General features: G+C 45.1%; 1 protein-coding gene and 1 pseudogene across 1 annotated transcript in view; one reads left to right on the top strand and one right to left on the bottom strand.

The window, feature by feature from the left end:
* The window catches only part of LOC104855943 (myosin-13), a 106,715-nt gene that overhangs the window by 46,542 nt on the left and 48,003 nt on the right, over nt 1-12,170 (bottom strand). The window contains exons 31-39 of the mRNA XM_010615028.1: nt 10,709-10,833; nt 9,602-9,910; nt 9,317-9,520; nt 6,092-6,217; nt 5,624-5,794; nt 3,342-3,446; nt 3,147-3,242; nt 1,563-1,738; nt 1,098-1,167 (exon numbers count right to left, since the gene is read on the bottom strand). Coding sequence (XP_010613330.1) covers nt 1,098-1,167; nt 1,563-1,738; nt 3,147-3,242; nt 3,342-3,446; nt 5,624-5,794; nt 6,092-6,217; nt 9,317-9,520; nt 9,602-9,910; nt 10,709-10,833 — 1,382 coding nt within the window. The remainder of the gene's footprint in view (nt 1-1,097; nt 1,168-1,562; nt 1,739-3,146; nt 3,243-3,341; nt 3,447-5,623; nt 5,795-6,091; nt 6,218-9,316; nt 9,521-9,601; nt 9,911-10,708; nt 10,834-12,170) is intronic.
* Nucleotides 7,237-8,141, top strand: LOC109117749 (annotated as a pseudogene).

The raw sequence follows: 12,170 nt of genomic DNA, 5'->3' as shown, positions 1-12,170 counted from the left end.
AAAATAAAACATAACAACTGTACAAATACACAGCCCTATCAACAGTACACAAGGATTCCTTCTCTTTATGTCCTCACAGACACATAGTATCTTTTGTCTTTTTGGTGACAGATATTCCAACTCTAGAGTGATACAAGGTATTTATTTTTATGGTGCTGGGAATCAAAAGCAGGTCCTTGTGCATGCAAAGTAAGTATCCTACCACTGAGCTACACCCCTAGTCAGTTTTGTTTATTTTGATTTAGAGACATCATCTCACTGTGTCATTAAGGTCAGCCTTGACCTTGCTATATAGCCCCTGCTGGACTCGAATTTATAGCCCAAGCTGGTCTTGAACTTCCAGTCCTCCTGCCTCAGCTTCCCAAGTGTTGGGATTACAGACCTGCAACATTATATCTGGCCAGGTCTTTATTTTTAAATGCTAATGGAAATTTGTGATTTAACTAGCAATGTGTTAGATTTGCACCCTTTACACTTGGAGCAACATTATGTCTTGTGTCTAGATGTACCCCAAACTTCATGTAGTCATACCGAGGGCTTTTCAGAGGGGACTAGATCTAGGGTGTGTGATGCTGGGAGAAAGGGTATGCAATTACTAAATTAGTCCAATGATTGGTTTGACATAATTCTGGGTGTGGAGAATGGGAAGGCCCACCCTTGGGTGTGGGTAGTACTACCCAAAGAGTGGGTATCCTTGGAGGTATAAAAGAGACAGGCAGATTGCTTGCTTCTGCTGCTGCCTTTGCTGCTTTGCTGCCTTCTTCCTGCTCTGCTCTACCATGAACTTTTTCTCCTCTGCGATGCCCTTCTGCATGTCACCTTGCGATAGAGCCAGCTGACTATGAACTGAAACCTCTACAAAGTATTAGCTGAAATAAACTTTTCCTCCTTTATCTTTGGGTGTTAGGTATTTTGTCCCAGCAAAAAGAAAAGTAACTAAGATGGGCAAGAAGACTACTTTCACATGTCTTACTTTCTTAATATTTACAATGGAGTGGGCAAGCATCTAAAAGTCAGGCCCACAGTAGAGAAATGGACCATGATAACAAACACAGTGGAGCCAGGAGTCCAAGTATTTGGGAAACTTTATTTCTCACACATTTCCCTGCACTCTTCAGGAGGTGCCGCATGGCAACAAGCCGCAGGAAGGCCTCATTCTTCCATCTTCTGTGGGGGAAAAAAATGTACACAGGAAATGAGTCAAAGTCAGCGGGAGGCTGAGCATCGCCTTCAAGTGGAACAGATGGAAAGCCTGGGACTTCAGAAAAAATGACATTAAGGAATGGCTACATCCCCCCACCCCCTGCTCATTATGGAAAGCAAAATCAGTGGAACTACCAGAGATGGGACAAGACCCCTGAAAAGCAGGGGCAGCTTGGCCAGCAACGTTAGCAACAGGCCTGTCCCCCTGTACCCATTGCTCATTTTCCCATGCACCTGGGACATGGGGGTCTTTGCTAAATAGTAAATCCTGTGAGTGCACAGCCAGTAGCAAGGACAAAGGGACAATTTGGCATCTTCCAGGCTCTCCTTGGATGATCCACTAAGCCCTTGGATCTTACGGCTTCTTGGGAAGAAGCCACCCCCACTCATCTGCTCTTACCTGGCTCCCCACATCACGGCTCTTGGCCCTTAGCTTGTTGACTTGCGATTCAGCAATGTCCGCTCTCTCCTGAGCCTCCTCCAGCTCATGCTGGATTCTCCGGCACCTGGACAGCTGTGTGTTGGCTTGTTCCTCCTGAACAAAAGATGGATGGGTACGAGGCTATGGAGTATGACTGTGGGGCTCTGAGGGGTTGGAGGTTGTGAGACTTGGATTCCTTGATGGCAGGGAGGGAAGGTGTGCTGAGTTCTCCAAGGCGTGTGAACAAGGCTCCCAGTTCACTGCCTGGAACCACCTTGCAGGTACGGCTGTCCCTCCTAAGGTCATCTCCTGAACCCCTCCTCTGAGCTACTTCTCCTGTACATCTCTTTGGGGAAGACCTGAGTTCAGAGTTCTCCCAACAAACCTGAAGGTAGCAGGGACAAATGGGCTAGGTTTGTCTGCTCAGTGCTATATGTCTAGAGATAGGACATTGTATGGATTTATCTCAGGGTTACCCAAGGGTTCTTGGCTAAGGTGGCCTCCTGGACACCCATAAATCCTGCTTGGACTATACCAATTGATCTGCATGATCCCTCTCCCCATATAACCAGTTCAAGGTGCTTCTTTGAGTCAGGATAAAACTGAGAAGGCTCCTGGGCAAGGAGACTAGAAGAAGTCATATGCTTGCAATTTGTCAAGGCAAGCTTCCCTAAGGTTTGTTCCTCCAGACACTAGTTATGAAAGATGATCTGCAAAGAATCAGAAGATTTCAAAGTTAATGAAGGGCAGGAAATGCTACATTCTAGAATGACTTTTCCATTTTGGAGAGTTACTTACATATCATCTATAATATCTTAGAAATCTTTGAAGGAAGGCAACTAGCTTAACTTAATTTAACCCAGAGTTTCCCAAATGATTCCTTTTCTATATAAAAAAAAAAAGCTGCCTAGCTTTCTGCTATTAATATCACTTGGTCCTAGTGCTCCCAGGAGACATTTGAGAAAACACTGGCTTCAACTCATTTTATTTCTTTCCTGTTGATTTCACCTGTTTGATCGAGGGGGTAGTTAGGGTGGGACGGAGTATGTGTGGGGGTGAGGGACAGTGAAGGAAAGCTGAAGGCAGAGGGGACTAGAGAGAAGAGAGGGTGCTAGTGGGGTGGTAAGAATTAGGATGAGGTGCCTAATTAGCAGAAAATCCAGGGGGCAGGGGGACAGGTAGGTAGGCTGGGTGGCTAGGGATGGGAGGGTGACACAAGGCCAGAAACACGGGCTAAGATGCTCTGGGACGGATGAAGTGTCAGGGAAGGTGGGAGTCACATGAAGAAAATGGAGGTAGTTGGGCCAAGTGGGATGAAACGAGAGGATGCAGGTCAGGTGGAGGTAGGGAAGGTTTGTTTAACACAGACCAGGGAAGGGAGGAGGGTAGGTGTCTCTCTGTTTACACCTGCACATGCAAACTCAGGCTCTGGGGATGCTACTAATCAGGTACCTGCTGCCACTCAGCACTTGTGGGGACACCCAGGTGGGTGTGAGCATCCCCAGGGACCTCCTGTACTCACCGCCTCCTCTGCCTGCCTTTTGTAAGACTTCACTTTGGTCTGCAGCTTGTCCACCAGGTCCTGGAGCCGGAGGATATTCTTGCGGTCCTCCTCAGCCTGTAAATAGAACATCCGTGGGAAGGACCCAGAAAGCCATGACTTCTACTAATGGGGTTTGGTCCACATATCACCCACTGAGGTTTTGGAGACCTCTACCTGGTAGGTCATTTCCTTGACTTTGTGTTCATATTTGTGGGCCCCCTTCAGAGCTTCGGCTCCCCTCTTCTGTTCAGCATCTAACTCACTTTCCAACTCCCGCACCTGGGTGAAGAGAGCACAGAGGTTAAGTCGGAGTCCCCAGGGTTCTCTCCTGGATTCTCCTGCCAGTCACTTTAGGATAAACTCAAGATCCACTAAGACATCTCTTCCTCGATCTCAGAAGCCATACTTTATTCACCAGGCCACCACTGGTTCCCGCTGTATGTATTAGAATAAGATGCCCTCTTTGGGCAGGGGCAGCCCTAGGTGTACAGAGCCTGGCTGCTGGGTCAGATTTGGCAAAGATGCTTCTTCCTCGGGAGCTACGTAGCTTGACAAGGACAGCACAGGCTGAAACCTGCATGACCACTCACGGTGGTCCTGATTTCTGATAAAGTAAGGCAGGAGGGGACATGGAGCAGCCAAAGGTGTGTTCAAACCCCAGGCCCAGTTACAGATCCACAGCAAGTCAGTCCCCATCACTGAACATGAGGATGAGCACTTAGGATGGGGTGATTACTCCTGTCCAGCCTGTCTTAGCTCTGGGGATGGAATTAGATTAAGTGTGTGAAAGTATTTTTAGAAGGGTGAAGCACTCCATAGTTATCGTGGATGTCATAGTTGCTTCTGCCTTTTCTTAAGTCAAGTCTTGGAGAAAGAGGGAAACCACTGAAATACAGGTCAACTACATCAGTCCCAACTTCACAACCCAGCAAGATCCAAGCAGGGGTGGGGATAGCAGCCAGTCTCATGGTCTTCTCCTTCCTCAGGAAATCTTAGTACCTGCAGAGGGGTTGACTGCAGGCTTGGAGACTCATGAGATCAACTTGGAAAGCTCCCAGTGGAACAGGATTATTTTGAGTATAGTTCCAAAAAGGTTCCTAACCTCCACTTCATGGACCTGGGGAAACATCTTCCATATGGTTTTATAAAACACCCCCAACTCTCTGGATTGTTCTCTAGGCTTCTGTGAGGGTTATGGAACTCAGATAACTGGGCAGCTGGAATTGGAGAATGGTCAAGGTGCCTTACAATGCAGGGAGGGGTGGTGGCCAAGGGCATCCTGCCAACCTAGGAATCAAAGAACCATAGGAAGGCAGCATGGGAGGGAACTACAGAAGGTGGCTCCCTTGTGCGAGGTGTCTAGGAAGAGGGCCAGTCTAAACTCATTTTCATGGAATAGGACTGGGAATGATTGAAAACAAGCATTTAAAGGCTTTTTTTTTTTTTCCAGAGGAGGCATTCTAATGTCCCTGGTGTTTATTTTTGTTATTCATGTGCCTATGATCTTGTTGTTTTTAGCTTTAAAAATCTCTTCATATTTAAAGGAACTATATGCCTAGTGACCGGCATGGTAGGGAGGCTGGTATAAAGAGTGACTGCATTTGAGCGCTTTCCTGCTGGGAAAAGTTGTTTCTTTTTATTTTTCTCCTCTTCATCCTTCTCCCCTCTAGCTCTTTCATTTCCTGTCTTCCTGAGACAACAAAGACATTCTAATAACGTCCTCCATGTAGCCCTTCTTTAAAATGTCAATTGCTAGCACAGCCCATTTAGAAAAAAATGATTAAAGTAAGCTATCGCAGGTCTAAAGGGAAAGTCAAGGGGTAGAGGAAATGAAAGAAACAGTCAGCAACGAAATTGAATAAGTACAAAATATGCTTCTAGATAAAGAACAAGCAGGACTCCAGCATCGGGGGATTAAACTTTTCTGATATGTTAACTTGGAGGAAGAAGCAACAGTTGCCCCCCTTTCAGAATGGAGTGGGAAATGCACCAGAACTGCAGATTGCAGTTAGAGATGGGAAATATAGGGGAAAAATGAGACCTGCTGTGGAAGACAGAAAGAAAATAGAGATTGTATTTAGGATGGGCCACTGTTTATAAAAGTGAGGTTTGGCCCAAAATGTAAATTATACCAAAATGTGCAATTTCATGATTGTGAAGTATATTTTCTCTATTTATGGGTATAGTATAAATTTACATGGAAGAAAGAAAGTGAACATTTAAAAACATCCCGCTTTGGTTACCAAGACATCAGCATTTCCAAGCAGATTTGTGTATGTTGGGATCTAGGGGCAGGTGAAAGAGAAATTATCAGGGAATTTGGCTCACAGGGAGTTCAGCAAGTATTCCCGAAGCTAAACTTGCAGTCTAGTCAATCAGTGGCCACTTTCCCATCACCCCTATTTCCAGATCATGGTTCTGTGTACAAGTGCCAGAGCCTTTTCAAACCACCCCACCCTGGCCTCCAGTTTCTGGATCTGCTTCTTGCCGCCCTTCAGTGCCAGCTGCTCGGCCTCATCCAGACGGCGCTGCAGGTCCTTCACTGTCTGCTCCAGGTTCTTCTTCATCCGCTCCAGGTGGGCGCTGGTGTCTTGCTCCTTCTTCAGCTCCTCGGCCATCATGGTGGCCTGGTGGAATTCACAGGACATAGCAGTGGGCTCTCCACCCATCCCAAGCCCAGTGAAATGGAAGATGCTGTTAAGATTGGTTTTGTGCATGATGCTAAGCCTCCCTTCCCTTGGGCTAGTCATCGTGTCCCACTTTGGCTCTGTAATGACTCAATTTCTTGTGACATCTCTTCGGAAAGTTATGGGTAACTGACTGCACTCATGAAGACATGCAACCGATTTGCCATGCACTGGCTTGAAAGCCTCTTTTTCTCATCTCTAAACCCCATCTCTGGAAAGAAAAAAAACAGTGCTCACATCTGTGATGGCTTTCTTGGCTTTCTCCTCTGCATTTTTGGACTCCTGGATAGAGTTCTCCACCTCTGCCTGGCACTGAGCTAAGTCAGCCTCCAGTTTTTTCTTGGTGTTTATCAGGCTTGTGTTCTACAAGGAAAAAGTAGGAATCAGACGTGACGTTTTGATTTGGGCAGTTAAAGCAATGAGAAGGGAGAGGTTTGGGGTAAGTAAATCATAATCGTGTTCCATTTCTTATTTTTCACATGGGTGATCTGCTAGATGCTGTATTATTCTTGATCAAACAGAAAGTCTAGAAGCAGACCCAAAACTTATATCCAAAAAATTGAGTAAATGATTAAGATAGAACTTCAAATATTTGGGGATAGATAGATTTTCTTTTCAGGAAAAATTGCTGTAACAAGGAAATAACTGATACATAAAAATGTAAAACATTTTCAATTCATATTATGGAAAACATCATCTTTTTATCATGTAGGTATGATAGATCAATGAGAAAAAAGGGAAAGAGGTAGAGATAGTTAAAATACACCAGAAGAAATATGGTCACCAAAATGATGCAATATTTTACTTCATTAGTAATTAATAATAAAACCCAGTGAGGTATATTTAAAAAATAAAATTGGTTAAGATTTGAGAAATAATGACCATGATATTTGAGAAATTATAGAAAAGGATCCTTACACAGTTTTTTAATGGGACTAAAAATTGGGACAACCTTGTTTAAGAGCAATTTACACTATATTACAAATGTCTTTACTGCTCTGACCCTGAACTTTTACTTCTAGAAATTTAATTACTCCTAGAAATAGTAAGATAATCATGGATGCAGGTGAAAATTTAGTTTTGAGGACATTCATTACAATGGCTTTTCTAATAGTAATATTTTTATTGAGAACAATAAAATAGCCAAGCATAGAATACTGATTAAAATGCCATAAAACACAACTACAGTAGCTTGCTTTTCAGCCATTAAAATTATGTTACAGTAGACATATAACTAGAACTTTGTTTATGACATATTGTTAGAGGAAAGTAGTAGGTTGCAAAAGATTGATCACAGTTTTTACAAAATATATAATATTTATACAGTTCACAGGGGTCTAAGAACGAACAACATGAGTGTGGTGCCTTTGGGTTCCCAGAAGATGACGAAGGTCTCAGAGCTCTACGATGTCACTTGGGAAGAAATGAGAGATAAAATAAGAAAACAGAGAGAACACTCAAGAAATAGTGAGCAAATTGTGCAAGTTGGAGAAGAATTAGTTAACGGGTGTGCCTCTAAGTTTGAAGATGATATTTGGGTCATATATGAGCAGGTCCTGATTGCAGCCCTAGACTACAGTCAGGATGACTTGGCATTGTTTTGTCTTCAGGAGTAAAGAAGACAGTTCCCTGGCAGCTATAGAGTCAAGCGATTAACAGGCACGAGATCTGAAGCCATGGAAGGGTATGATGATGCTATACAGCCGTATGATCGAACTTTGAAGAAGATCCATCTGACACTGCTACAAGAAAGCGTACGATTGCCATTCGCAAAGCCCAGGGGAAAAATGTGGAGGCCATTTGGGAGCTGAATGAGTATCTGGAGCAACTTGTTGCTAAGAAGTCTGGCATGAGCTTGCAGAACTTTGTATCAATGAATGTGACTATGCAAAAGCAGCCTTCTGCCTGGAGGAGCTCATGACGACCAATCCACACACCACCTGTACTGCCAGCAGTATGTGGAGATCAAATATACCCAAGGTGAACTTGAAAACCTCGAACTTTCAAGAAAGTATTTTGCACAGGCATTGAAATTGAACAACAGAAACCTGAGAGCTTTGTTCGGACTTTACATGTGTGCAAGTCACAGTGCATCTAATCCAAAAGCAAGTGCCAGAATGAAGAAGGCCAGCATGAAGTATGCAGTGCGGCAGCTGATCAGATCAACAGAGCTTGCCAGTGTACAGGTCGAAGTAAGAAGGAAACCAAATATTCTCTGAAAGCAGTGGAAGACATGTTGGAAACACTGCATACATATAACCCAGTCTTACAGCTTCAGAAGCTTTGACATAGATGTCACAACTGCAGATGAACTTTCTGTTCAACAACAAGTTCAGCTTTCTGGCCTGTGACTTTTTGACTAAATGCTCAGTGCTATTTCTATTCTAATTTCTGCGAAAATGGCAGTTGTTAAGAATGTGTTTATATCAACCAAAAATGCCTTTTACTGCTAAGCAAGAAGATGGGGGAAGCTGAGGAAGAATGATGCACGGTCTACGATTGTGCTCTGTTCTCCTCATACCACATGTCCCAAGCAACTGCTCTCAGCCACAGTCCTGAGTAGAAATGACCTTGTTGAATAAACCACTGATTTATCAGACTTGCAAACAGAAAAAGAATGAACAACATGGTTAACATTGTCAATATGGCTGACTTTTTATTCTGTGTGTTTGCTTACGTTTTCTACTTTTAAAAACAATTTTTAAAAACGTCGCTAAAAATAATAAAAATAGTTATCTTGAAAGAAAATCCTAATATTCTAAGATTCCAACTTAAATGATAGGCTGAATATCCTAACTCCAGTGAACATCTGAAATTCCAAAATGCTCAAAACCCAAAACTTTTTGAGGGCTGACGTAAAACTACAGGTGGAAAATTCCACACCTGACTTCAAGGGGCAGATCAGAGTCAAAACAGGAACACTAAAACTATTGCATGTAATAACTTTCAGGCTGTGTATACAAGGTTTATAAGAAATATAAATGATTTTTATTTAGACTTGGGTTCTACCTCCAGTATATCTCATATGTATATAAAAATAGTCCCAAAATTAAAAAAAAAATCTGAAATCTGAAATATTTCTCATCCCAAGTATTTTTTCCTCAAGTATTTTGGATAAGGGATACTCAATCTGTACTTCTTCTTCTCAGATACTTTATGTAATAATTAGTCCTCCTTGCTCTGATTTCCCCATAACATGCATGATCTTTTATCTCTGGATTAAAAAAAGCCCTCAGAAATCTGTCCATCAAGAGCAGAAGTTTCCCTAGCAATGGGTTAGTCCTGGCTGCATGTCTGGGAGGAGTGGGAAGGTCCGTGCCATTGCGTCTGTCTTCACCTACTCCCAGGATGGACCCTGAGGGAAGGCAGTGTGGTCTCACCTGAGGGGAGCAGCAGCACCTGACAGTGCGGGAGGCCCTATCTGTCCCCAGGGTGACCCTGAGCCAGCAAGAGCAGACGCACCTGGGAGTGCAGCAGCTGCACTCGGTCACTGGCGTCCAGCAGCTCCTGCTCCGACAACCTGCGGGTCCGCTCTGTCTGCTCCAGGGCCACCTTCATCTCCTCTAGCTCCTCCTGCAGGAGGCCGTTCCTGCGCTCCACGATGGCCAGCTGCTCCTTGAGGTCCTCGTTGCTCCTCACAGCGTCGTCCAGGTGCAGCTGGGAATCCTTTGGGGGAGCCAGGGGTGAGGCCGGAGCCGCAGGGCAGGCTGAGGGCCCCTGGGGTCTGTTGGAGGGACCAGCGCTCACCTTCAGCTGCCCCTGCACGGTGCGCAGGTGTTTCTGGGTTTCTGCCACCTGGCGGTTGGAATGGCCCAGCTGAATCTCCATCTCGTTGAGATCGCCTTCCATCTTCTTCTTCAGCCTCAGGGCGTCGTTCCTGCTGCGGATCTCAGCCTCCAGCATGCTGTGCGCGGCCTCTGCCCCTCGTTGGCTGTTTCTTTTGAGCTGCTCGATCTCCTCATCCTTCTCAGTGACCTTGCGGTCCAGCTCAGATTTCACCTGGCTGAGCTCTAGCTGGACACGCAAGATCTTACTCTCCTCATGTTCCAAGGAACCCTGAGGAGAGAGCGAAGGGGTGATTGGAGTGACACAGGCATCAGCTTTTAGGTGTATATTTTCATCCTCATTATATAAAGTGGGTAGATCACGTATCATCATACCCATTTTCCATAGGAAGGGAACACTATTCAGTGGTTTGTTTGACTTGCTCCTAAATATCCCCAATTGTGACAAAACAAGGACTAAATCTTCATATCCTTTATTAACAAATACTCCTATCTTGAAAGAGAGAGCATCTTCCGAGATAGTAGGCCTTTTATGGAGGCCGTGCATTTTCATAGTAACTGCGATTTAGGAACAAACCTATTCTCCACATTGACAAGGCACTTGCTCTCCTATTATGGTGCATGCAGATTTCCCTAGGAACACCTCAGCCAACTGTCTTCCGTGGCCATGGCTGAAGATTAAACCAGGAGACTCTGGATCAATTCTGATTATACAGGATTCCCTAGAGCCAAGAAAGCCAGGCGAGAATCTACGTTAAACATTAACGGAAGGGTTCTAAGCTGGTTCTTAGGCTGTTTGGTGATTGAACTCTTTGTTTCCTAAGAGGAAGATACTGAAGATGTCATGGATATATTTTTTTATTCTCAAAAGGGAACATGTAGTATTGGACCCCAGCAGATAAGCTGCAGAGCACGTAGCCTTTTTGGCCACAGGGACGGATGGATGTTCTTCCCAGTGGAGACGGTGCCTGCTGGCAGGAAGACCCCTTTCTGGGTAGGCAGTGGCTACCTCTTTCAGTTTCCTGTTTCCCTGAACTTCTGTGTGCCACATTCCAGACAAGACACTTGCCTCCACCTCTTCCAAGGCAGCCTGGAGATCAGACTTCTCCTGTTCCACTTGCTTCTTGGTCTTTTCCACCTCCTGAAGACTCTTGCCAGTTTCTGCAATCTGCTCGGTTAAGTCAGAAATCTCTTCTGCAAAGGATAGGTTGGATTTTATGTTGTGTCACAGGCTCCAGTTTACATCACTGGCTAACTTAGGAGTTGGCAGTTTATGCATGACATTTATATAGGAGAGAACACAGGAGGGCTGTTGAGATGAGGTGTCAACAAGACACAGATGTGTCACCTCACCTGAACTATGCAGGGAAATCAGCAACAGGGCAAGAACTATTTATGGCCCAAAGATTTTACAAAGTACACAAAACAGTCACAGAGATGATGAGAAGATGCACAGAGTTACAGTCTTTTAGAACCAGGAAGTGTTAGGAAGCACTGGGTCTGCTCTTCTAATTTTATAGGCCAGAGGCCTGAGGTCCTAAGGGTTTTAATGACACCCAAGGATCCAAAGCCACTCAGAGACAGAATCCCCGGAGTGTCTTTTTCTCTATCAGAAGTGGGCCGAGCAACCCAATGTGCCTTCAGATTTTGAAAATGAGACTCAGTACTGGGAGTGGTGGTGCACACCTGTAATCCCAGCACTCTAGGAAGCTGAGGCAGGAAGGCTGTAAATTCAAGCTCAGGCTGGGCAACTGACCAACTTAGCAAGGCTCTGTCTCAAAATAAAAAATAAAAAAGGCGATAAGGATACAGCTCAGGGTGAGGGCCGGAGATTCAGTCCTCAGTACAGGGAGGGGGACTTGGTGACTCCTATGTTTTACACTGAGAGGGGGTTGAGCCTTGGGGAAAATGGTAAGTGTGAGCCAGGTAGACTGAGGATTTTGTAGGGCAGCTGGAAGGAGGAGGCTGTGGTCAAATGGGGAAGAGACTGGCAGGAGAAGAAGGGGAATAGTACCCACTCGCGGTGCCAAGGAAGGGTACCTTGCAGGTTTCTGTTCTCCCGCCTCAGCGTCTCCAGCTGCTCCAACACCTCCTCATAGGCGTTCTTCATCTTGAAGACTTCGGTGCTCAGTGACCTGGACTCCTTCTGAGCAGCTTCCAGCTCAGCTTGACTTTCGTCCAGCTTTTGCTTCCACTCCGCAAGGACCTGGGAGAGGTCGAAGGCACATGTGAGAAGCAGGAAGGGCCGGGGGACTGGGCAGTCACCACTCACCAAGGTTTCACCCTTCCATCCTTGGGGACTGGCAAGGGATTGGCTCCTACTCCAGGCCAGGGGCTCTAAGCTCCAACATCGCTAAAGGTGCTCTTCTAGGTTCTTCTTTTTTGTTTCTTAAAATACCGGGGATTGAACCCAGGACCTTGGCACTGTGCTCTATTCCCAGACTTTTTTTTTTTTTTAAATTTTGAGGCAGGGTCTCACTAAGTTGTTAAACTGCCCAGGCTGGGCTCAAATTTGTGATCCTTCTTCCTCA

The sequence above is a fragment of the Fukomys damarensis genome, unplaced genomic scaffold, assembly GCF_012274545.1.
Source record: "Fukomys damarensis isolate Sample0158 unplaced genomic scaffold, DMR_v1.0_HiC HiC_scaffold_13, whole genome shotgun sequence".
In the NCBI taxonomy this organism is placed as follows: Eukaryota; Metazoa; Chordata; class Mammalia; order Rodentia; family Bathyergidae; genus Fukomys; species Fukomys damarensis.
Note: the sequence above shows the minus strand (reverse complement) of the source record. Positions and strands in the feature narration are given on the sequence as shown.